The sequence below is a fragment of the Gobius niger genome, assembly GCF_951799975.1.
Source record: "Gobius niger genome assembly, chromosome: 1".
In the NCBI taxonomy this organism is placed as follows: domain Eukaryota; kingdom Metazoa; phylum Chordata; class Actinopteri; order Gobiiformes; family Gobiidae; genus Gobius; species Gobius niger.
The window spans coordinates 41,983,763-42,010,367 of NC_136852.1; the positions used below are offsets into that span (position 1 = coordinate 41,983,763).

Sequence of the window (26,605 nt, forward strand, 5' to 3'; positions counted from 1 at the left end):
GTCAAAATGACCCGCGAAGGCAGATTTTTTCAGAGGGATTTTAGGTCTTGTTTCAAAGCTCAATATATCAGACAGGGAATTAGTTATTAGAAATATCCTCTAAAGAAATCTTCCAAATGTAATTGAGTGGGAGCCTGTAAAGTGTGGAGTCTGCAGGAGCTATAGTGGAGATGTTGTTAAAGAGTGTAATGAAAACGGCCCTAAAGTTTAGTCTCTTCGTCTGCACATGTGCCCTGTGTATATTTCTCCCGTCTTTAGCCACTGCTGTCTCCCACAGAGGAAATGACCATATTTGGATAACAGAGTCATCTCACTCACAGACTTTCGTGCTACACGTGGATACTAAACATGTCACAGCCATGTTGGGAGTCACTTCCTGGATTAATTTCTGGCTCAAAGCGACAAAACGTCATGAAATAAGCATCGTAAAGGCTTTTTTATTACTCGTCTCGCCTAGACAGTAGTTTTCTAAAGCTTTTCTCGACTTTACGTAAACTCGATATTTCAAACAACGGCGTAAACCGGATTCAAATACCTGAACGCCGGAGCGCACGGTGACCTCCGGGGGGCGCCGCGGGGCCGAGCTGATGGTGACGGTGCACATCTGGTTGTCGAGGCGGTTGCTGTCTCCGTCGTAAACGGTGAAGTGGAAGATGTCGGTGATGGGCTGGCTCCCGGTCTCCACAGACGTGATGTACCTGAGAAAGAGAGAAAGAAACGTCAGAAACCACAAAGAAAAAAGAACAAACTGATTTTTATTTGTTTATGGAAAGGTCTGGGGCCGTTATCCAAATGCTTAAAGAGGGGGTATTATGCTTTTTTCAGCCACATAGCACCAGTCTATAGCACACTACAATGATGACGAAACCTTCTGTTGGTCTGTCAATGCAGTAAATTAGAATAACTGCCTTGTATAAAATTGCTCTTTCAAAATGGAGGTAGCAAATGACTTGAAATAGGCCTCTGTCTCTTTAAGAACCTCTGACCCTTTCCGACACGCCCCCTCTACACGCTGTCAACACTGCGCTCGTTGTCTCGACAGTATTGAAACTACGATCGGTGCATTTTAATTTTTATTGTTGGAAAGGACCTACTGTTTATCACTTTGTGAACAATGGCCACACAGGATATTATTTGGAAACGAACCTTCCACACCGGACGCTTGGAAGGGGCTCTTGCCTGAAAAATAACTGCTGTTTGGAGGCTATCTCTTTGTAGCTGCCATGCCCTATGGATCTCTAACTATACCCCCATGGACGACACCAGGATCTGCAGGAGCCCATACGATTCAAAGACGGACATTATCTCCGCAGGTGGACAATGGTTTTTCGAGGTTACCCCGTTAGCTTGTTATAATCGACTACAGCTCATTGTTGATGAAAAGTCTGTAATAAACCACAAATGTGTAAAGCCAGGCTCATTGTGTGATCATCGTAAAGGCTGCTTCGAGTAGTTGCCGGCTTTATTGACGTTATTTGTGCATAATATGCTGCCTGTTTTCAATGAATGTTGTGAAGGTGAAGGTTGTTAGCTTGTCGCGGCTAATAGTGCCTTAGCTCCGGGAGAAAACCACTCGGCTAAGACTCACTGTAGATGAAATGTGAGCAATAAACTACACAATCAACAAGCCAGGCTCCGTGTGTGATCATCATAAAGGCTGCTTCAAGCAGTTGCCTGTTTTAGTGACGTTTTCAATGCATAATATGCTGCTTGTATTCAGTGAATTTTCCCGTTAGCTTATCGCGGCTAGCTTGTTAGCTCCGGGAGAAAACCACTCGGCTACGACTCACTGTAGATGAAATGTGAGCAATAAACTACGAAATCAACAAGCCCGGCTCAGTGTGTGATCATCATAAAGGCTGCTTCAAGCTGTTGCCTGTTTTAGTGACGTTTTCAATGCATAATATGCTGCTTGTATTCAGTGAATTTTCCCGTTAGCTTATCGCGGCTAGCTTGTTAGCTCCGGGAGAAAACCACTCGGCTACGACTCACTGTAGATGAAATGTGAGCAATAAACTACGAAATCAACAAGCCAGGCTCCGTGTGTGATCATCATAAAGGCTGCTTCAAGCTGTTGCCTGTTTTAGTGACGTTTTCAATGCATAATATGCTTGTATTCAGTGAATTTTCCCGTTAGCTTGTCGCGGCTAGCTTGTTAGCTCCGGGAGAAAACCACTCGGCTATGACCCATTGTAGATGAAATGTGAGCAATAAACTTCCAAATCAACAAGCCTGGCTCCGTGTGTGATCATTGTTAAACGGTTCTTTATGTGTGTGGTGGTTTTATTGACTTTATTTGTGCATATTTCTCGTTTTCACGTGATGACTCGAGGTTTAGCTTAGCATTAGCTTTCTCCGGAGGCTCTGTGCATCATCAAGGCCCAGCGCAGAACCAGACACTGAAATAAGTGTTCCTGTCACCGGTTTTAATCCTGGGTGTTTAGGTAACAGAAACACTGATGTGTGTCTTTGTAAAAGTCTGCTGTGGCTCCGGTTCACAACACATGAAGCTAATCCTCCATGATGACTCTGTTTACATCTTAGGGCTAGACACTGCGGGGAGGGGGTTCTGCTGAGGAGCAGTGGTTGGTTACTCGGCTGGTGACGAAAGGTCGGAGGCGTATCCTGGAGGTCGAGGGCGTTTCCTGAAGGAATCAGGCGTTTTATCCCTAAAATGGCCGCCATCAGAGTTTCTACAGATTACTCGAAAATACGTGAATGTGCCAAGGCAACACTTCAGGCATGGTTTTAATGAGGGAATGACTTAATAACATGATGTAAAGCTTGAAAAAGTCGATTTTGCATAATAGGCCCCCTTTAAGTGATGAATTGTGGAGGATCGCTGCCAAAAGAAGCACAGAGGCACTTTTGGGCCGGTCGCCAAACGCAAACTCTCACAAAACAAAAGGTAGAGTTATAATTCAGCCTTTGTTCAATTAATTTCCGTCGTCTCCTTCTTATTACAGACGACTGAACAATGGAATGTGACTCGCCCTGCAGTTGCATTGTTTGAGCGTTCCCTTGTGTTCTGTCTCCTTCATCAGACTAATCCCTGTATAATCCTCTGAGTTTCTAACCAACATCACGTCCCTGCGTTTGCGAGGAAGCATTCAATCTCCGCCATGTTTACAAAGCCTTTCCCTCAAACAGAACGCAAGAAAAGATGATTCAACTTTATTTAAAAAGGCAAAAAAAAAAAAAAAAAACTTCCGCCGGGGACCCATCCGCAACTCAAGGTCGACATGTGACAACGGTAATTTCACTTTCACAACTTTAACTTATGAAAATATGCTTTGTAATATGATTAATAATGCTTTTTGCTCTTTTGCCTGCAGCTGAATTCTCGCTGAATTCTCTTGTGCTGCTCCCACGTACCAGGTTGAATCCAAAAACTAGCGGTTTGAGCCAATCACGCGGCTGCATTGCCGATGAGTGTGACATTTGCCGACAATGGCACGCAATGTTAGCGAAACCGGAGCTTAACTTGATGCCTTGTTTGGGGGAAACCCAAGGCAGTTTTTCAGGGTGAACAATCCATGTACTTTTGTGGAGGATCTGGGAAAGATTTAAACAGGGGGTGTTATGTAAATATCGACTTTTAGAGCTTTGTATCATGTTATAATGTTGTTTTCTCATCAAAAGCAGACCTGGAGCTGTGTTTCGACCCTCTCGCGTGGAGGTCGACTGATGCCAATGTGCACCGCCAATGTCTGGTCTAATCCTGTGTATGAGGATTCTAAACAGTAAAATGTGTCAGTGTTGAACTGTGACAACAGGGGGCGCTTTAATATAGGCATTCACGTTTGGTAGGTTCTTCAGAGGGAGCTCCAAAACAAAAAAGGTAAGTCTCTGGGTCCAATCTTCCGCCTGGCGCAACAACAGCGTTGGTCAAGACAATGTAGGAATCTTCTATACAACGGTGGGCCAGGGCTTTCACCGGGCGCCTAAGGCCGGTGCTGCTTAGAGAAAAAAAGGGATCGGCTGAGCAGCGCTGACTACAACGAGCACTAACTACTTTCCCTTGGCTCTCCTCATTACATCACGCACAGTCTTGTGAATGTTATTGCGCTTTAATAATGCATTGCGTTTATATAGCGCTTTTTCTGGACACCCACATATGCTTCACATTGCATTTTACATTCACTCCATACTCGGTGGTGGTAAACTACTGTTGTAGCCACAGCTGCCCTGGGGTAGGCAACCAGTCTGTGCCATCGGCCCCTCCGACCACCACCAACCACTGAAGAATCAGAATTAATTGCCAGTGTCATTTAAGTGGGACTACTTTCACACACCACATTCTTCCAGGCTTCTCCCATCCAAGTACCAACCAGGCACTACCTTAGCTTTGAGACCTGAGCTTTGAGACCTTAGCTTTGAGACCTTAGCTTTGAGACCTTAGCTTTGAGACCTTAGCTTTGAGACCTTAGCTTTGAGACCTTAGCTTTGAGACCTGAGCTTTGAGACCTGAGCTTTGAGACCTTAGCTTTGAGACCTTAGCTTTGAGACCTTAGCTTTGAGACCTGAGCTTTGAGACCTGAGCTTTGAGACCTGAGCTTTGAGACCTGAGCTTTGAGACCTTAGCTTTGAGACCTTAGCTTTGAGACCTTAGCTTTGAGACCTGAGCTTTGAGACCTGAGCTTTGAGACCTTAGCTTTGAGACCTTAGCTTTGAGACCTTAGCTTTGAGACCTTAGCTTTGAGACCTTAGCTTTGAGACCTTAGCTTTGAGACCTGAGCTTTGAGACCTGAGCTTTGAGACCTTAGCTTTGAGACCTTAGCTTTGAGACCTTAGCTTTGAGACCTTAGCTTTGAGACCTTAGCTTTGAGACCTGAGCTTTGAGACCTTAGCTTTGAGACCTGAGCTTTGAGACCTTAGCTTTGAGACCTTAGCTTTGAGACCTTAGCTTTGAGACCTGAGCTTTGAGACCTTAGCTTTGAGACCTGAGCTTTGAGACCTTAGCTTTGAGACCTTAGCTTTCAGACCTTAGCTTTGAGACCTTAGCTTTGAGACCTTAGCTTTCAGACCTTAGCTTTCAGACCTTAGCTTTCAGACCTTAGCTTTGAGACCTTAGCTTTGAGACCTTAGCTTTGAGACCTTAGCTTTCAGACCTTAGCTTTCAGACCTTAGCTTTCAGACCTTAGCTTTCAGACCTTAGCTTTGAGACCTTAGCTTTCAGACCTTAGCTTTCAGACCTTAGCTTTCAGACCTTAGCTTTCAAACCTTAGCTTTGAGAGCTTTGAGATTCTGGACTACTGTAACTGCCTGCTGGCAGCGTGTCCTAAAAGTTCCCTGAAAAGTTTTCAATTAGTTCAAAATGCAGCTGCAATATTGTTAACAAGGACAAAGAGAAGAGAACACATTACACCTGTGCTAAAGTCTCTCCACTAGCTTCCTGTTGAGTTGAGAATCAAGTTTGAAATCCTGCTCCTCACATTTAAATCCATAAAGGGTTTAGCTCCGCTCTATCTCCAAGACGCAACCAAAGCTCTCCGCTCTCAAAACTCAGGGCTACTAGTGATTCCTCGAGTCTCCAAAATCACTGTATGAGGCAGAGCCTTTAGCTCCAAGCTCTGGTTTTATGGAATAAACTCCCAGCCCACGTTATAGAAGCAGACACAGTCCCTACATTTAAGACTAGGCTCAAAACGTACCTCTGAGAATTAGCTTATGATCAGGTCAGTGAGGTAAAGCTCTGACCCACAGCCTGAAGTACAGCTGCCTTAGGAGGAACACTGCTGTGGGAAGTGCGGTCCACTGAGTGCTATCCTCTTCTTCTTACTGCAGACTTTGTCTCATTATGAGACAATATTTAATTTATCTGTAGTCTGTAGTCATTACTATTCACATGGTGTCTCCTGTCCCACTCCCCCTCGGGAGTGCCTGTCTAGATCGAACGGATGACCTCGGCTGAACGGAGGAACATGCATTCTGGAATCTGAGGACTGGACGGTCTGTGATCTTGGCCCGTCTGCTGAGGGATCCTTCGGCCCTGGGTCTAATAGCCTCTCCGTCCATGGAAGTGGATCTCTCCTTCTGTGGTTCTCCCCAAGGTTTCTCTTTTCTCCCGCTGGGTTTTTGACTTTTTCCTCACCGTGCTGGAGAGTCTAAGGACAGGGGACACCCGCATCGCTCGTCGCCACCTGCTGCCGACGCTTATTGGACATTATGTTTCCCTGGATACTTCATTCACCTGAACTTTACATTGTCCTATTTATTGCTCTGCTTTATTGCCTTAATGTTCAGTGCAGCCCTGTGAGGCAACTTCTGTCGTGATATTGGGTTATACAAAACCATTAAACATTAAACTTGACGGGATTGGGCAGAGCAAAGGCAGTACGGTTTTTGCAGGACAAACTACAAACAATTTCTTCCACTGTGAGTTAAACACTGTCCATGTCCCGAGAGAATATATCGATGGGTCCCGTTGTAGCGCTAGTAATCAAAGAGCGCGAAACGTGATCAAAACAGCTGCATGTGCTACCACCTGCTCTTTAAGGTGGTATAATAGTGTTATACTGTTCTTTCTCCCAATGCGACAGTCCAAAAGAGTCCCTGTTACTGCCGAGTGACAAACTAAGCACAGAGCGATGCCAGTTAATTAATGCCAATTTAAAAGCCAAATGTGTGTGTACCTGACACGCTGTTTGTTGATGTCGTCCATGCTGAAGGAGGAGTACTCGTGCAGCTCCTCATGCTGCTGTGGCGACTCGCTGCGGGTCAGAATCCCGTACATCGGAACAGACACCAGCTGGATCCGGATCTGAGCGTCTGGAGACACGTCATCCTGCAGGACACAAGAAACTGCCATCAACCCCTTAACTCCCGCCTGAACCGAGCACGTTTTCTCCAGTTTGGCTTTACCCCAGTCCAAAAGCTTCTGCAAAAAAGCTGTGAAAATAGCAACAAAACTGAGACGAAAACAATGATGGAAATGTGAAAAAAAAAGTGAGAAAACATTGACAAAAAAGTGAAAAATTTATGAAAAAGTGGCAAAAATGTCACAAAAAATTGACGAAGAACGACAAAAATGTCACAGAAAAATGACAAGAATTTGATTTAAACAAATTGACGAAAAAATGACAAAAATGTGACAAAAAACGTCAAAAATGTGACAAAATGTAAAAAAAAAAAAAAAAAATATGATGAAAATCTGACAAAAAATATAAAAAAAATTGACCAAAAAATGACAAAAAATGACCAAAAAATGTGACAAAAATGTGACAAAAAATGACAAAAAAAAGACAAAAAAATGACAAAAATGAAGTTGACTACCCAACAAAAAAATGATGGAAAAAAAATCTGATGACGTGAGGAAAAAGATCTTTTCGGTTCAGGCGGTAGTTAAGAGGTTAAAAATGAGTTTATTGTTGCATCAGGTGGTTGTGAATGACAAACTTGTTCAAAAGAGCGAGAATGAGCGAGAAGTACGGTTTAGGGATGTGTGTGCAGAGCTAGGGATGGGTAACATTAAGCGATACCAGTGTGGTATGAGAAAAAAAGTTTAGTTTCTACCGGTATTGGAAAAATATAAGCATCGAAAGCAGGCACCAAAAAAGATCTGATATCTTTAGATACAAGTTATCATGCTGTCAGTCCAGGCACAGCATTAAAGGGGCTAGATACAAGTTAGCCATTTTATATTCACTACTGCCACCTCAGGTCATACATGTAACTGCAGTTTCTATATTAAGCTCGTTCATGACGGCACTTTGGACCCGAAGTAACAACCTTTTTGTATGACAGTACAGGGGGCAGTTGTGCCTCATTAGGACATGGCTGGAACATGTAGGGGGAGGAAAATACATCATTTTAAAATGTTTAAACTCTGTATAGTCCCTTTAAAGGAAGTGACTTGTCGTTTCAGCCCAAATAAATTATTTATTTTGTTGTTAATTTTTAAACTTTTTTTTTCTATGATTTTCTTATTTTATTTTTAAAGCATTTTTTTGTTTTTAACATTTTCTTTGCCCAACGTTATGCCTGTTTTTCCAATTGTTCCCCCAATTCTTTCTCCTTTTCCCAATTTAAATTTTTGATATTTCCCCACATTTTTTCCTTATTTTTTGCCACAATTTCCTCCCAATGTTTCCCAAATGATTCCCCATTTTTCACACAGTATTGCAACTTTGCAGATCTTTCACACATTATTGTTCTGTTTCTGCTTCTAGACAACCAATATTTTAGTATTGGAAAAAAGTATCGTTCAGGTATCGGTATCGAAAACCAAGTATCGTTAAAGTACTGGAATCGAAAACAATCTAACGGTACCCAGCCCTCTGCAGAGCATCAATTGCACACAATATTTTTCACAAAAGAGTCATGTTTTTGAGTGCGTGTTTCAATCTGACTGACTTTAATGGCATTTAGCGTCACATAAGTCGAGAAAAGTGTCAACCGGCTCAAATCAATCTGCGGATTTGACTGTGTTTGGATGAATAACCACGTAAACTTTTAGCTTCAGCTTCCGTGGGTTTTCCTTTTTGGATATTTCTTCGGAAACTGTCGTGCACAACGGGAAGATCGGCGCGCTCCTCTGTCTGTCAAGCTAGCGCTGTCGATCTGCAGCAGAAACATATGGAGCAGGTTGTGTGGAACGACTTTAGCGCCGGTAACTTGAAGATTTGTTGCTTATTTAATGAAAAGCGCTCACCATCTGTGGGGAAACGTTAACATTTCTCGCATATTTTCCGCGCAATGGGCCTTACAGGAAGTTAATTAAAAAGGTGAAGAAATGATCAGCTAATTACCTGTTATAGCTTTCTACATAATACGACTCATGCATAATTATTTACTTATTGAACTTAGGTGATTATCGCCCCCTTCACACTTGCATGGCTGTACTGAAGCTGCCTATATATAAAGCATGTTTTTTAACTAATTGCACAATCTGTTGCAGGAGCAGAGGTAATATCTGGCATATGTTCACTGTGGAGTTGGCTCTTTTTTCTACTTTTTACATTGTTTTTACCTGATGTAAACCCCAGAACACACCAGAGGATTTCAATATCTTTTTGCACATTACTGAAGGCTTGAAAAAAAATCTAACTTAAGAATTGACATTCAGGACCCCAAAAAGACTGACATTTCCTACTTGTGTCACTACCAAGCAATACATGCCTTTCAGTCATGTGACCTCTGTTGTTATGGCGGCCATTTTGAATACGGAAGTAGCATTCTGTAGCGCTACCACATGTAACAATATCTTTACTCTAGTATGAAAATGAAAGATTGACAGTGGCATTTTTATGTACTCATAATCATTGCTCAAGATAACAGTAAAAACACGGCCCCAGAGACGCACGTTTATGTGAGGAAACCAGTGAGTCAGTGTTGAAGACGTTAGCATGCTACCGGTTAGCATTTAGCTTGAACAGCTCAGCTCTGACCTCTCCAATAGAAAGCCCTCAACCACACTCTACTGTAGTATTTCCTCAGTGTTCAGAGATGTGAGCCTCACATGTGTGCCATTGGCAGTTGATTGAATAAACTGTTGACAGCTGCTAACCACTAGCATGCTAACGTCTTGTGCAGCTTAAACATTGACTCAGACTGAGACTCTGTTGAAGTGACACACTGTAAAAATCACAGAGAAAGGTTGTCTGTTTCCTCTTCAGTGAGTTAGTTTAGCCTGCTCAATGCTACTTCGGTATTCAAAATGGCCGCCGGAACTATGCGTGATGTCATTGGAAAGGCATGTCTATCGGAGCGCCTCACCGTGTAGGCCAGGTGGTTCCTGCGCAGCACGGTGCTGCTCCTCTCCGTCACCTCCAGCGACAGCGCCGCGTTGGGGTCCGGCTGCGGCCCGTTCCCGACCGCTCCCAGCACGGCCACCGCCACGGACGCCGTCTCCATGGAGATGCCGTCACTCACAGACACGGTGAAGTGGTCGTCGAGGAGCGAGCGGCCGCCGTGATGGTAGACGAGGACGCCGCGGGTGATGTCGCTGAAGGTAAAGATGTCGCCTGCGGAGACAGAGAGGGGATTTAAGAGATTCAACGGAAAAGGATTCGGGCACGAAAAGGTTTCTTTTATCTTCATGACGAACCTTTTGTAAATTCCAACTAAATTGCAACAACCAACCAAAGCAACGATTGCATTGGGGTCTGCGGCTTTTAAATAAAAAAACACGAGTCCCGATGTGCATCAAAACCCAGTTTCTGCTTCTACGAGATGGAAGTTCATTCCCCTAAACTTTGTGTTTTTACCACATTTTATAGAGAAACTCAAACAAAAATTCTCTGTCATTTAAGGAATGAAAGTCCGAATGCAGCGCTGCTCTGTCTCTGAACATGGCCTCTGGGTTCTCCATAAAGCAGAGCAAGAACCACATGGTTTGAGTTTGCATTTCGCATGGTAAAAACACCACCATTCACTGTCACGTGTTCTAACATGATGCACGCTCACATCAGAGCTGAGAGCACTGACTTGGATAAACATGAAAAGGAAAGAGAGAGGAGAGAGAGAAGAAGGCGTGGTGCACGAAGGTAAGAGACACGGAGCGGGCACGAGTAGTGCAGCCTCAAAGATGCACATGTGGCACGGTAGCGCAGCGGTTAGCACTCGTGCTTCACAGCTAGAAGGTCCCAGGTTTGATTCCCACCTGGACGTCTGTGTATGTGTCCTCCAGGTACTCCAGTTTTCCCTACCACTAATAACATATACAATATGCCAGGATGTCCGGTGTGGCTTTACATCATAGACTGTATATATAAATGGACGTCTTCTGCTCACTCCTCCCCGTTTACCATAATGACTACGGCCGTGGGGGAATTGATGGCGGATTTACAGACTCCCCCTCCCCAGCTCTGACGAAGCATGTTCCTAAAAAGGGCATAAGGGCGGGATCTTCACCGTAGACTCGGCCCTTGCGTGACGTGTAGCTCGCGCTGCTCCAATGCTAACAGTCCGACCCTCATTAAGTACGAGATTTCTAAAATTCTTCTTACGAAAACCAGCCTGGTTTCTTTCATTGTGATTAACCCAGCGTTATCTCAGGAGGAATATCGAGCCTAGTCTAGTGTTGAAAAAATTGAAACCAGGCGTTAAAGTTGTTTTAAGGTGTCTAAACTCCAATGCTTTTCAATGGGGGCCTAGTGGCGATATGGAGGTACTACAGCAATGGCGGCCCCCAGTGTCGTGGTCATAAAGCAGAGCAGCCAGCGGCCATGGGTTTACATGCATGAGCCCCATGTATGTTCATTAACATGCACTTTCCTGAACAAAATAAATTAATTCTATGTACCATACATAAATAAATAAACTGCTGAATACTGCCCAGTCGCCCACTGTTTCTTAAACACTACGTTCATCCATCCATCCATCCATCCATTTTCTTCCGCTTTATCCGGGCCGGGTCGCGGGGGCAGCAGTCTCAGCAGAGATGCCCAAACTTCCCGGTCCACACACACCTCCTCCAGCTGTTCATATCGAGGAAATGCAAATAATTATTCCAATTTGTGTTTCCAATAGTGAAATGTGAGCCTTAATATTGACGAGTCGATGATGCGCTGAATAAGTCGTCCTCCTTTGAAACTTTTACGCACAAGTTTTAACACATTTTTGTTGCAAAATTCATGTTCTATGATTTTGTTCAATATCCTTTCTGCAATCTCAGAATATTCAATAACACATAATATACACGACCGATCAAAAGTTTGGGGTCACCTCAAATATCCTCAAACTGCTTATTTTTGAAAGAAAAGCAGTGCTTATTTCAATAAGAATAACATTAAATGAATCATAAACACAGTCTCGACATTGTTAATGTTGTGAATCCCTATTGTAACAGCGGGTGATTTTTAATGAGACACCTACATAGTGTCTCCTACAGGTGCAAAGGTGCATCGCTCCAGTGTTCTAATGGTACATTGTGTTAACTAATCGTGTTAAAGGGTAATTGCTGATTAGAAAACCCTCGTGCACTGATGCTAGCACTGCTGAAACTGTTGTGCTGATCAGAAGCTATACATTAGAACTGGCCTGGGTGACCCCACACTTTTGAGCAGTAGTGTATCTCATTAAACCCCCAAAATATGCATACAATAAGACATTAATTTATGACGCATAAAAAAAGCTCATGACAGATTTGTTATGACCCTGTCTGTCAGAATGACGGAGAGAAATGATCTCTTTAGCAACACTGACCTACGTGTCTTATTATATGAATGATGAATGGATAAATTGTGTTGAAAGCGCTGCACGGTTTGAGAAAAGCCATTTGAGGTGCAGTGACGTGACTCGCTCCTTTAATTGTTTTGTCAAAGAAAAGAAATATTAATTGTAAATTTACATTTCGTTTTGCACAATGTTACATGACTAAAGAACAGCAGCATATTTCATCAGCAACTTTAATTAAAATTCAATGTGTTCGCTTTATAATGAATGACGGAACACTGAGCAGCGCCCTTGAGGATTAGCAGCAGTCGCGTCTCACCGTTGTTCATCTTGGTCTGAGTGTCGGCCCGGATCAGGTCTCCTTGAGCCGGCGCCTCCGTCAGCTCAAACTCTAGTTCGTCTGGAGCCGTGTCTGCGTCGCTCACCGCCAACTGCTGACCTCCTGAGGCGCAAACGAGAGGAGACAGGTACATGTGAAGTGCGGTGTCAGCAGTGTGACCAGCGTGACCAGTGTGACCAGTGTGACCAGTGTGAGCAGTGTGAGCAGTGTGAGCAGCGTGGCCAGTGTGAGCAGTGTGAGCAGCTTGGCCAGTGTGAGCAGTGTTACCAGCGTGGCCAGTGTGAGCAGTGTGACCAGCGTGGCCAGTGTGAGCAGTGTTACCAGCGTGGCCAGTGTGAGCAGTGTTACCAGCGTGGCCAGTGTGAGCAGTGTGACCAGCGTGGCCAGTGTGAGCAGTGTTACCAGCGTGGCCAGTGTGAGCAGTGTGACCAGCGTGGCCAGTGTGAGCAGTGTGACCAGCGTGGCCAGTGTGAGCAGTGTTACCAGCGTGGCCAGTGTGAGCAGTGTGACCAGCGTGGCCAGTGTGAGCAGTGTGACCAGCGTGGCCAGTGTGAGCAGTGTGACCAGCGTGGCCAGTGTGAGCAGTGTTACCAGCGTGGCCAGTGTGAGCAGTGTTACCAGCGTGGCCAGTGTGAGCAGTGTGACCAGCGTGGCCAGTGTGAGCAGTGTTACCAGCGTGGCCAGTGTGAGCAGTGTTACCAGCGTGGCCAGTGTGAGCAGTGTGACCAGCGTGGCCAGTGTGAGCAGTGTTACCAGCATGGCCAGTGTGAGCAGTGTTACCAGCATGGCCAGTGTGAACAGTGTTACCAGCGTGGCCAGTGTGAGCATGACTACCAGCGTGGCCAGTGTGACCAGTGTGAGCAGCGTGACCAGTGTGAGCGTCTCGTCTTCCTCACCGATTGCGGCCTGTCCCCCTGCGCTGACCTCCAGCTGAGGGTCTAACACCTGGAACACGGGCGGCTGCTGGTGGTTGGACAGAACCAGGATGGCAAAGTCCATCTCCGGAGTCGTGTGCTCCCCGTCAGACACTGGAAGGCAAAATAACAACGTGAGAATTATAATTATTGATGGAAACAAGTGTGAAAACAAGTGTTGTGTGCACGCTCTGGTTACCCACAATCAACCTAAAACATGTACAAAAGCCACAGTGGACCCAGAGCTCAAATGCAGATGAGAGGTCCCTGCAGTGGCCGTATAGTCACTGTGTGCGTGCAGGACTAAGCTTGGCAAGAGCTCGAGAGGTGAGGGAAGCATTAAGTCTCTTCTGTTTCACTGACAGCATCCAAACTTTACAGTCCTGTACTTTACAATATTGCTTAACTTTTAATTATCTGATTTCTTGCCAGATTTATTGAGGTTGAAACCCAAAAAACAACTTGGAATTTGAATGCAACTTACTGTATGTAAGGATCCTCAAACGATCCCCTAGTGTCCCGAGTTTCCCACTCTTGAGGGAAATGTCATAGAGGTGGTTCAAATACCTCTGTATTTCGCCTCGTGACTCCCTGACTTTCGAGCCCCATATAGACTTAACTCTTGTGAAGAAACTTAAACTCAAATTTGGCTTATTGGAAATAAATGTTGTTTTTCTTTTAAAGGGGAACTTTCTTTTGAGTTCCGTCACTGCTACATTTGTATCTATATTAGACGATAGAACCTGCTGTACATGATGCCTCTGCTCAATGTCTTTATAAGATTGACACTGTTTATCTCTGAGGTTCATTACTAACTGTAGGGCCTTGGGAACTGTATTCTCCAGTGGGACGGCCGTCTTTGTCCTCCAGGAGGCGGGGTCTCCCACATCTGTAACTTGATCACACAGAGGAGTGTTGACTCTTTCTGTTTGCGTTCAAATGATTATTTGTAGCTCGCTGTTTCCATTTGCCCGCTGGGAAAAAAGGGGCTTTTGCTCACTCTGCTCCTTCTCCACGGGACGACCTCTTTGAATTGTAACTGTTTTTCATCATTTGTGTGTCATTTTATTTTGAGAATGGCAATTAAAACCCCACACATTTAAAGGCGGTACGTGTCGATATACATTCTTTGCTCAGAAGTCGCCCGTTGTGTCCAATTTGCTTTTGAAACTGTCATTTTTCCTCGTTCCTAGCTTTGATGGAATGCCTGGAGATCCTGGATGAAATAGTCACAGCTTCCTCACGTTTGTGGCATTAAAAACACAACATTGGGACGTCGAAATGTTCAAAAGCATAAAATGTGACTTTCAGCTTCCCGTGTTAAATGCGCGTCCCACGAAACAGTTTCAGCCGTTTTCCCCCTCGTATTCCGACGCGCTAACGCCGAAACCGTCTGGATCTCTGTATCATTATCTTTGATGGGAATTTAAATCGTATCAAGGCGCGGGCGTTTTAATGAAGCCGATCCGTCACGGGGGAAAATGAGCAGAATGCTTCCTGTCTGTTTCCCTCCCGATTCCCCCCCATTCTGCCGGTCGGTCATTAAACGCATCATCGCTCATGGGCCGCTGCTGTTCCCGCCATTACAAAGATGTTCCACAAAGGGGAGGTTCTAATCTCCGCTCATTATTTCCCCAGAAGAGACATTTTTCAACGGAACCCGACAAATCATTGATGTTTGCCCTTCGAAGGCAGACCTGGATGGGCTTTGTTTCATTGTCAAGGGCTATCGATTTTTCAACGCCTTGGTTTTCTCCTGTCCGTCCTTTCGGCCTCTCGGGCTTTTGTTCAGCCGTGGCCTCCGAGACGGCGGCTATTTCCGAGTCAACAACTTTTTCCCATGAGCGCCCGTACAGCGGCCTCCACACCTGCGCTCCGAGTCACAGGGACAGCACCGGCTTCTCGCACATCCTTTAGCTCCATGTTTCCTTCCTCGAAACAGAAATAAGCCCTTGACCATGTGCCAATTCTCTCATCAAAACAGACCTGCAGCTTTGAGTGATCTTGAAGCCCAGAACTAGCTCCTCCTGAGGCCCGAAAACCAGCCAAACATTTTAGAGCATTGCATGAAAAATGTATGTGTTTTTCGTCTCGGCAAAATGATGAGCAATTTGTCTGATGAAGGTGTCAGGACCGGAAAGTTGATCTTTTCCAAATAAACTATTTTTGCAAGGTTGGCAGTGTGCGGGAACTATTTTTTTTATTCATGTACGCTTGAATCCTCATCTCCAACGGACCTGCCTTTAGTAATTGATGTGCAAAGGTTTTCTTCGACACGATTTCTTCTCAGCATAAACAATTACAATTCCTGATCTCTGAAATACGTGTAGGTCACAGTTATCAAGGTGATTGCTTTATTACAGAGATGGTTTGGCTTTGGGTACAGGTTTATTCTTTCTACTTTACGATGCTTTTGGACTGTGATTCCCCGTCACGCAAATTATTTCTACCGTTCTGGCTCATTTACAACGATGTTTGACTAACAGTTATCCTGACCTGCGGCGTTTGCACTTGTGCAGCTCGCCTCATCTGTGACCGATGGGCGAGGAAAGCCTTTCTCTATGTTCCTCATGGAGGAGAGCTGACATTGCTGCAATACCACCCCCTGGTGGCCAGGGGATTAGATTCTTTATTGTCCCTTGCAGGAAATTTGTTTCCACGACCTGTCAAGTCAACACCATCACTTGGTAAACAGGAGTTCTATGTAGCTTTGGACCTTCCTTGCAACTGCTTTAAAGCCTGGCTTCAAAGAGTCATATTTTAACCATGCTGTTTTTTGTGCAGCAGAAATAAAAAGTGGAAGCCTGAATCTCTGATTGACAGGCTCTGGAGCTCTGTGGAGGCTCGTAGCCGGTCCATCCGCCCCATGAGGGCGGGGATTCCCGCCTTTTTGCCCTTTAAAGCAACAGACTTCATAGGAGGAGATTTAGCATACATGTTAATTTCACAGACCACTCGGGATCATACTATGAATGGGGCTGAATCAGTGTTCACTTTGACAACATATTTTAATTTAGTTTTAGTCTTTTGATGAAAATGTCCTTTAATTTACTCGAGATTTAGTCAAATAATTCTCTTCCATTTTAGTCCAGTTTGAATCCACTGAAATGCCATGCAGATTTAGTCGACAAAATTTAAAGGAATAGTTCACTGTTTTTACATAGTGAGATATGTTCTTACCTGAGCTTGGACGAGTTGATGTGTACCTGTCTGGTCTTTGTGTGTGCGCTCAGTCAGTCACGCAAAAAGACCAAAGATGTTGTTAGCATTTGGCCTCTCCTTATGTATTCCTATAGCTCCAAACGGGGGTGAAGTTGGAAGCGACCACACTCCTCCACGGACACAAAGACCAGACAGGTACACATCAACTCGTCTAAGCTCAGGTAAGAACATATCTCAGTATGGAAAAACGGTGAACTATTCCTTTAGGAAAGATTTAGTGAACTTTGCATTTATGTAATACAATCATATTTAATCTTGTTCCTCTGCTTCATGGAGCTTCACCCACATGGACAAAGCTCAGAGCTGATCCTTTGGCAGTGAAGTTAAACGATATGAGGCTCTTTGAAACTGTCACTGGAGGTTTGGATGATTTTAGTCTCGTCATGTTTTAAGTTGACATATCTGGACATTTTAGCAATAGTTTTAGTCTCATAAAAACTACACTACAAAGCCTTTCTTGGCAGTAGCCGACAGCAGTTGTTTTTAGCTTCATCTCATCCCTCCATGTCGACACTTCATTCTATCATTCTTAAAAACTGCAATAAAACACTTCACTTTTTAGACCTGGAGTTCAAGGGGCCGACACTTACCAGGCTTCATCAAACTGCAATTAACTAAATGTGCTAAAATTACACTTCATTATATCGAGACTCGGTGATAATTCAAAGTGTAATGGGCAGTATTCCTTTAGACGGTTCGCTCAATTTGTTAATTAATCAGGCTTTGGAGGGTAGATTCTGATGGCTCTTTCAAATAGTTACAGCAGAGCCTTTACATTCGAGTTTAATCTGAATATATTGAAATGTTAGTTACAAATATGTGTTTTCAGAAGGGATCATTAGTTTAAAAAAAAAAAGGTTACACAATCTGTGACATTTCATATGTTGTCTGTAAAGTCTGTCGGAGCTGCTAAAGTGGAGATGTTTTTGAACAAGTTGAAAACCTCACTTGGAGAAAACGGCCCTGAAGTTTATGGAGCTCACTTTCTGATCAAGGTGACAAATAAGTTCATTAGGCGCTCGCGGCCCAAGCTCAGTCAGGGGCCCGAGATAATTAAGTCAGGGCCTATAGGGCCTGTCCCACCGGCCTGGAGACTAGTTGGAGACTCAAGTTGCTGCTGGTCTCAGAGATGTCTCTGAGACGTCCCCTGGAGTTAAGGCGAGTCTCCAGGTTGTGAAAACGAACAGGTTTGATTTTAGCTCCGAGAGGTCTACGCGGTCTCAAGCAGTTGTGCTGAGAACACTATTTGTTTTCAACGTCCCTGCAATGTCTCAAAGGCTCTATACAACTCTTTGAGATCTCCTTGGTATCCGACAGGTCTCGGAGACATCACAAGGACATCACAGAAACGTCTCACAAGTCGAAGCAACATTGCTGCAGCTGCTTGAGGCCTTTCAGAGACCCTGCAGAGACTCCGCTGAAATTGAACTTGTTCATTTTCACAGAGACGACCCGGAGACTCGCCTTGTCTCCAGGGGACGTCTCAGAGACATCTCTGTGACCAGTGGCAACTCAGGTCTCCATCTAGTCTCCAGGCCTGTTCTCACTGTGTCCCTTCATAGATACAGACGGCATTGCGTCATAGAAGGGGGCGCAATATACTTATTATTAATATTTAGGGAAACACAGTTTTTCACTCTTTTTAGCCATTTGCTGGCGAGATATAAACTTATTTATCACCTACAAATAAAGTCAAGTGTAGATCGGGCCCATATGGATTTTTATTCACAGCAGATTGTTCAGTAGAAGCGAAAAAACAGTTGTTGTAGCTTGGCACTAGCTAGCGTTAGCATTAGCACGATGCTAACATGAAGCAACATGTTAGCATTCTCCGTTATTTATGTATTTATGGAATGTTGAACCACTTTGCTCCTCCCCATGTCTTTGTATCTTTATTTAGTAGAAAACTATATTCATAATTCAGCATTTGTTAAAGTAGTTTTTGAATAATTAGAGAAAGTTTAGATTTTTTACGACTCCATCGTATAAAAGGCCAATATTCCTTATTTATTGCGTTTTTGTGCATGGGTCAATGAAGAAGAGCCTTTTGTGCTCGATTCAGACACAAACCAGCAGCAGCCGACCAGGAAACCTCCCAAATGTCCTGATGGCCACTTCCCCTCTGAACAAACTGCTGCATGGCTGGTTTCATACACAAAACCACCCCATTGGAGAGACACAAGTGAATAGATCTCTACCGAGGAGGCTTCATTGTGACTTTGTAATCTCACTTCAGAATCCACATGCTAGAGCTTGTTGCCCTTTGCTACAGTAAGGAAAGCCATGTCGGACTTGCTTTTTCAAAGTCATTTTTGGGCGATGAAACTGCCCAGACGGGTGATAAAAGCACGAGCGGCTCTTGTGAACGGAGCGCTGGACTGTGGAGAAAAGTGCTTCAGAGGCACAGCCCGGAGCGAAGAAATAAATAAAAAGACCATGGATCTCTCAACTGAAGGAGAGACGGGACGGGAGCAGAAAAAGACCAGACTCCTCCACTCCTGTTTATCTGAGACTGTACATTTTGTGATGCGGCTGCATAAATGTAGCAGGATAACGGGCCTTGTGAAGTAGATGAATGCATGAATAAAAATAAACCAATTAAAATCAACACTGGTGTGGATTTTCTTTCAGGAAAACAAATTGAAACGTGTTTTACCTGTGAAGTAGAAGCTGAGAGACTCCGGCAGCCCTGTGGAAGAGAAAAACCGTGAAGTCAGGGATTGAAAAAAGAAAACACGAATATCAGCATTGGTTAACAATATGACTTACATTATTCATTTCAGCATATTAACACATTAAGTGACGCGCTGTTTTGGGGATTTTGCTGTTGAGTGCCAACAATCCAGACCATTTTCATGATAATTGCACCACCACAGTGTAATCTATGTTATAGCTAAGGACACACGCTTAGTTTAATTAAAGTTTAATCCTACGTGCCTCGGTTACTGAGAAATCCTCAGCGAAACAGAGGCTAGTTTTGATCTTTCTCTGCTTTCTGATTAACTCCTCTTAACATTATGGGAAGAGGCAAATGCCCAAATATCTCCGTTTCAAGTCTGTTTTCTACGACAACATTGTTGACACGTTTTGAAACACCGCATGTTGCTGCAAATCGTTTTGTATGGCGTGTGCATTTAAAGAGGGGGTATTATGCTTTTTTTAATCACATAGCACCAGTCTATATCACACTACAATGATGACCAAACCTTCTGTTGGTCTGTAAATGCAGTAAATTAGAATAACTGCCTTATATAAACTTGCTCTCTCAAAATGGCTGTAGTGAATGTCTTGAAATAGGCCTCTGTCTCTTTAAGAACCTCTGACCCTTTCCGACACGCCCCCTCCACACGCTGTCTGTGGCATCAGTGGGGAGGGGGTTCTGCTGAGGAGCAGTGGTCGGTTACTCGCCTGGTGACGAAAGCTCCGAGGCGTCTCCAGGAGGTGGGGGCGTTCCAAAAATACGTGATTGTGCCAAGGCAACACTTCAGGCATGTTTTTAATGAGGGAATGACATAATAACATGATGTAAAGCTTGAAAAAGTAAATTTTGCATAATAACCCCCTCTTTAAACAGCCTGGTTCTCGGATTGAAGACTTTATCAGGATGTTTCTCAGCCGTCCTTGGACCGTTTTGAACCATTTCAAAACTCAGAGAAATGTTATAATCTCAACTGTTTCGATCTGTACATGGGAAGCTGCTCTGCTTTGTCAATCGTGCTCCAGAGAGCGAGAGAGAGAAGTGTCGGGTTTACAGCTTTACGCAACACCACACCCCCTCGGACTAAACAAAAGAAACGCAATAATATATGAAATGTCCAGATCATGACTTTTCACAAGACATGATCACGCAAAGTGTATTTTTGTGAGCTTTTTTTTTAACAGCGTTCAGTCCCTCCAGGATTTCGTGGACAGTTTTTGTGATGCTAAAATGCTTGATTTCGCAACATTGGCATCAAAATCAAACTTCTTTTTGCTTTCTACATCATTTTAAACCAGACTCTGGGGGAAAAAAATCTTAATCTAAAAAACAAACGAAATTTCAATAATGTGTAATAAACGTGTTTGTGAATAAAATCTTGCGCCACAACTAATAAAAAGAGGCTGGGACTGTGTGACAAATCATTTTTAGTGCATTTAGCTTTGACTTTAGTGCATTCAGCTTTCACTTGTGTGGCCTGCTCCATTGTGGGGCTGACTCTTGTGTTCATTTGTGGGAGTTCTGGGTAAACTGACTCTTCTCACAATTGAGATCCAGTTTGAACCGTCCACCGTAAAGCTGTTCAAAAGAGCCGCTCAGTCAGAACGTCACATCACTAATGCTCAAGGGGACATAAGCACACAAAACTGACTGGGGGGGTAGACATAATGATCGTTTCTTCTTTCACAGCTAAAATGGCTACAATCAAATATTTCCTGGATTTTGTTGTTTTGATTCTGGAATTGACCTCTATACTTTTAAATTGAAACCCATAAGAGGCCTGAAGATCGACCTATAGATTTCTCTGAATGTGACAAGGGTTATTTATTTTATTAGTTTAATAAATTATTATTATTGTTAATATAAAATTAAAGCCTTTTGAATGAACCTCTTCAATAAACTGTAACAATAATGTATAATACTGCAACAAAACAAAGAGAAAAGGCATCATTATCATTTATGCAGCTGATTTGTTATGGACTGGACCTGGACTCAATGTCGGAGATGGTTCATATTGCCCAAAATAAGTATTATCTCTTCATCTCTTTCTCTTCAAATATGATTTGAGTGGGTTTGGTGAGTAACAGGAGCTCCATGGTAACACTCAAGGGTTTTGCTTCTGTCCTTGTTGAGGGCAGAAACTGAGCGAATAAGCAGGAGGAGTGCATTATGGCTCTACCTGTCTCCTCCTCTTCATCTCCGCTCTCTTTTCTTCCTTTGTGTGTGTGTGTGTGTGTGTGTGTGTGTGTGTAGCGTAACTTTTTGTGCTTAGTCGGAGCGCCCTGTAAGATCTTTTATACCTATCATATATATAGGGGGTCATTTACTAAGCGTTTTAACACTGACAAACATGGTAGTGTGCACTAAAGTGGAGCAAAAAGCAAGTGTAACTGACATTTGCGTTTAAAAAAATGGCAGAGGCTGAAGTGCAAAGTTAGCGCATGGGTCCTGATGAATATGCAAATAAAGGATGTTTTGCTGCAATGGCAAATTGGAGGCGGAGAAAATGCAAATCCACAAGAACTGAGTACGTTGGAGAAGCACAGGTCTGTCCCACGTCCTTTTAAAGGCTTAAATCCTTACGAACTCCGCAGGGTCTGTGCACGATGGCAGAAGAATGTGCCATTTAAGAACAGTGCTCTCAGTGCTGCTTGTAATAAACCACACCCCAGTCGACCTCTTCTTTTTATAAGTGACACCCTCTCGCCAGTGCGCACAGGCAAGATGACTGTTGGGTTGCGACACTGTCCTTGTGCGGAAGATGGTAAAGGGTCTCACCATATATTGTACCGACAGCAGGAACCAGATGTTTACATACACTTCATAAAAAGACACATTTGCATTTTTTCTCACTGTCTGACATGAAACCAGAATTTACTTTTTTTTAGGTCAATTAAAAAAATATTTCTATTTGTCAAATGCCAGAAGAATGAAAGATTTCTACGCATTTATTATTACTTTTCACAAAGTCAAAAGTTTACATACACTAAGATGAACAATTTGGGAAAGCTCAGATGACAATGCCATGACCTTGGAAGCACAAGTCTGGTTCTTTCTTGGATACAATTTCAAGACACTTAAAATAATTGTTAAAAGGCCAGGTAAAGATGCTGAACCTGGTAAGAGTTTGTCATTATCCAGAGTGAAATAAGTCCTGTACCGACATGGGCTGAGAGGGAACTCTGCCCTTACTCCAAAAGAAGCCAGTTTGGAGTTTGCAAATTAAAAATGGACGAAGACTTTAATTTTTGGAGATATATCCTGTGGTCTGACTGAAAAAATTACAGGAAAAAATGGCCATAATGACCATCGTCACGTTTGGAGGAAAAAGCCTGAGAACACCATCCCAACGGGATGATACGGGGGTGGCAGCATCATGCTGTGGGGTTGTGTTGCTGTGGGAGGGACTGGTGCACTTCACAAAATAGATGAAGAAAGAACACTACACAAATTGTCTAGAAAATTCTATCTCTCATGCTTCTGGCAATAGAAATATTTTTTTAATTCTAATTGACATGAAAAAAAAAGTTAATTCTGGTTTCATGTCAGTAAGAAAACAGTAAGAAAAAAATGCAAATGTGTCTTTTAATAAAGGGTATATAAACATATGGTTCCCACTGTACATGGCTCAAATCACTTCACAATAACAACAAACCCCCGACCTCCCGATCATGAGACGAGCCGGTTTGCCTGAGTACTTCTGTACAATCGACAAACATGGGCACCCGTGTTTGTGAGACAGATCGAGCAATAAGGTTCTGAGCAGAAATGGTTTGCTTGCACAGATGGATCTTCTGCTAAATGCACTTGTTGAATGTTTCACTGCATTGAACTCCTCCTGGTCAACTATTGTACATAAAAGAAAACTTTGTGGGCGCAAAACACAAGTGGGCGTGAAGCTTTGCCGGACTTTGATGATGATTTTTATATCTATGGTTAAATATATATGAGCAGTCAACAAGTTAAAGATTACATTTTGATGAGAAAACATGAAATATCAACTCTGAAGTGCCCATAGGCAGGTTTATGAGCCTGGTGGGTCCACTTTGACGGACAGCAGGTTTGTAACAGTAAACATGAGCGGATCAGGGTGACTGGTTTCAATAATGAGGTTGTTCCCTTTTGAAGTCACCGATCCAGATTAAGTCGAACTAAAGGGGGCTTTGATGTGGGATTAGTATTATCTGAAACGAGCCTGATTTACATTGCTAGAAATCTATTACTGCCGCCGCTGATTATAACTTCGACGCCAAATGCCAAATAACACGGTTTCTTATCTTCTGTCTGAGCGTTTCATCAATTTGTGCAGAAATATTTCCTTTCAGTCAAAGCCGCAAAGCTACAACTCCAGAGGCAAAGGGTCCCAGAGGAGACACACCCTGAGAGGGTCCTAAATGAAACTACGGCAGCCTGAGAGGGTCCTAAAGGAAACTATGGCAGCCTGAGAGGGTCCTAAAGGAAACTATGGCAGACTGAGAGGGTCCTAAAGGAAACTATGGCAGACTGAGAGGGTCCTAAATGAAACTATGGCAGACTGAGAGGGTCCTAAATCAAACTATGGCAGACTGAGAGGGTCCTAAATCAAACTACGGCAGCCTGTGAGGGTCCTAAAGGAAACTACGGCAGCCTGAGAGGGTCCTAAAGGAAACTACGGCAGCCTGAGAGGGGCCTAAAGGAAACTACGCCAGCCTGAGAGGGTCCTAAATCAAACTACGGCAGCCTGAGAGGGTCCTAAAGGAAACTACGGCAGCCTGAGAGGGTCCTAAATCAAACTACGGCAGCCTGAGAGGGTCCTAAATGAAACTACGGCAGCCTGAGAGGGTCCTAAAGGACACTACGGCAGCCTGAGAGGGTCCTAAAGGAAACTACGGCAGCCTGAGAGGGTCCTAAATGAAACTACGGCAGCCTGAGAGGGTCCTAAAGGAAACTACGGCAGGCTGAGAGGGTCCTAAAGGAAACTACGCCAGCCTGAGAGGGTCCTAAATGAAACTACGGCAGCCTGAGAGGGTCCTAAATCAAACTACGGCAGCCTGAGAGGGTCCTAAATCAAACTACGGCAGCCTGAGAGGGTCCTAAAGGAAACTACGCCAGCCTGAGAGGGTCCTAAATGAAACTACGGCAGCCTGAGAGGGTCCTAAATGAAACTACGGCAGCCTGAGAGGGTCCTAAATCAAACTACGGCAGCCTGAGAGGGTCCTAAATCAAACTACGGCAGCCTGAGAGGGTCCTAAAGGAAACTACGGCAGCCTGAGAGGGTCCTAAAGGAAACTACGGCAGCCTGAGAGGGTCCTAAAGGAAACTACGCCAGCCTGAGAGGGTCCTAAATCAAACTACGGCAGCCTGAGAGGGTCCTAAATGAAACTACGGCAGCCTGAGAGGGTCCTAAATGAAACTACGGCAGCCTGAGAGGGTCCTAAAGGAAACTACGGCAGCCTGAGAGGGTCCTAAAGGAAACTACGGCAGCCTGAGAGGGTCCTAAAGGAAACTACGGCAGCCTGAGAGGGTCCTAAAGGAAACTACGGCAGCCTGAGAGGGTCCTAAAGGAAACTACGGCAGGCTGAGAGGGTCCTAAAGGAAACTACGGCAGCCTGAGAGGGTCCTAAAGGAAACTACGGCAACCTGAGAGGGTCCTAAATCAAACTACGGCAGCCTAAGAGGGTCCTAAAGGAAACTACGGCAGCCTGAGAGGGTCCTAAAGGAAACTACGGCAACCTGAGAGGGTCCTAAATCAAACTACGGCACCCTGAGAGGGTCCTAAAGGAAACCAAGGCAGCCTGAGAGGGTCCTAAAGGAAACTACGGCAGCCTGAGAGGGTCCTAAATCAAACTACGCCAGCCTGAGAGGGTCCTAAAGGAAACTACGGCAGCCTGAGAGGGTCCTAAAGGAAACTACGGCAGCCTGAGAGGGTCCTAAATGAAACTACGGCAGCCTGAGAGGGTCCTAAAGGAAACTACGGCAGCCTGAGAGGGTCCTAAAGGAAACTACGGCAGCCTGAGAGGGTCCTAAAGGAAACTACGCCAGCCTGAGAGGGTCCTAAATCAAACTACGGCAGCCTGAGAGGGTCCTAAATCAAACTACGGCAGCCTGAGAGGGTCCTAAAGGAAACTACGCCAGCCTGAGAGGGTCCTAAATGAAACTACGGCAGCCTGAGAGGGTCCTAAAGGAAACTACGGCAGCCTGAGAGGGTCCTAAATGAAACTACGGCAGCCTGAGAGGGTCCTAAAGGAAACTACGGCAGCCTGAGAGGGTCCTAAATCAAACTACGGCAGCCTGAGAGGGTCCTAAATCAAACAACGGCAGCCTGAGAGGGTCCTAAATGAAACTACGGCAGCCTGAGAGGGTCCTAAAGGAAACTACGGCAGCCTGAGAGGGTCCTAAAGGAAACTACGGCAGCCTGAGAGGGTCCTAAAGGAAACTACGGCAGCCTGAGAGGGTCCTAAATCAAACTACGGCAGGCTAAGAGGGTCCTAAAGGAAACTACGGCAGCCTGAGAGGGTCCTAAAGGAAACTACGGCAGCCTGAGAGGGTCCTAAAGGAAACTACGGCAGCCTGAGAGGGTCCTAAAGGAAACTACGGCAGCCTGAGAGGGTCCTAAAGGAAACTACGGCAGCCTGAGAGGGTCCTAAATGAAACTACGGCAGCCTGAGAGGGTCCTAAATGAAACTACGGCAGCCTGAGAGGGTCCTAAAGGAAACTACGGCAGGCTGAGAGGGTCCTAAAGGAAACTACGGCAGCCTGAGAGGGTCCTAAATGAAACTACGGCAGCCTGAGAGGGTCCTAAATGAAACTACGGCAGCCTGAGAGGGTCCTAAAGGAAACTACGGCAGGCTGAGAGGGTCCTAAATCAAACTACGGCAGCCTGAGAGGGTCCTAAATCAAACTACGGCAGCCTGAGAGGGTCCTAAATCAAACTACGCCAGCCTGAGAGGGTCCTAAATGAAACTACGGCAGCCTGAGAGGGTCCTAAAGGAAACTACGGCAGCCTGAGAGGGTCCTAAAGGAAACTACGGCAGCCTGAGAGGGTCCTAAATCAAACTACGGCAGCCTGAGAGGGTCCTAAATCAAACTATGCCAGCCTGAGAGGGTCCTGAATCAAACTACGGCAGCCTGAGGGAGTCCTTAATGAAACTCCATAAGCCCGAGAGGTTCCTAAAATCCGTGTCTCACCGGTGAAGGAGTAGGTGTAGAGCTCCTGCAGGTGCGTCGGGGCGGGCGGAGGTCTGTAGATGATCTTTCTGTTGTCGACATCGGCCTGAGAGAACTGGGCCACGGGGGAGTACGGTCTGTCGCGGTGCTCCAAGACTCCTGCGTGAA

The 26,605-nt window shown here is 44.6% G+C and overlaps 1 protein-coding gene across 1 annotated transcript in view; it reads right to left on the minus strand.

The window, feature by feature from the left end:
• The window catches only part of fras1 (Fraser extracellular matrix complex subunit 1), a 421,086-nt gene that overhangs the window by 71,818 nt on the left and 322,663 nt on the right, over positions 1-26,605 (minus strand). Inside the window, exons 33-39 of the mRNA XM_079566634.1 lie at positions 26,459-26,596; positions 19,250-19,282; positions 13,354-13,485; positions 12,437-12,559; positions 9,718-9,965; positions 6,636-6,787; positions 536-698 (exon numbers count right to left, since the gene is read on the minus strand). Of these exons, the coding sequence (XP_079422760.1) occupies positions 536-698; positions 6,636-6,787; positions 9,718-9,965; positions 12,437-12,559; positions 13,354-13,485; positions 19,250-19,282; positions 26,459-26,596 (989 nt within the window). The remainder of the gene's footprint in view (positions 1-535; positions 699-6,635; positions 6,788-9,717; positions 9,966-12,436; positions 12,560-13,353; positions 13,486-19,249; positions 19,283-26,458; positions 26,597-26,605) is intronic.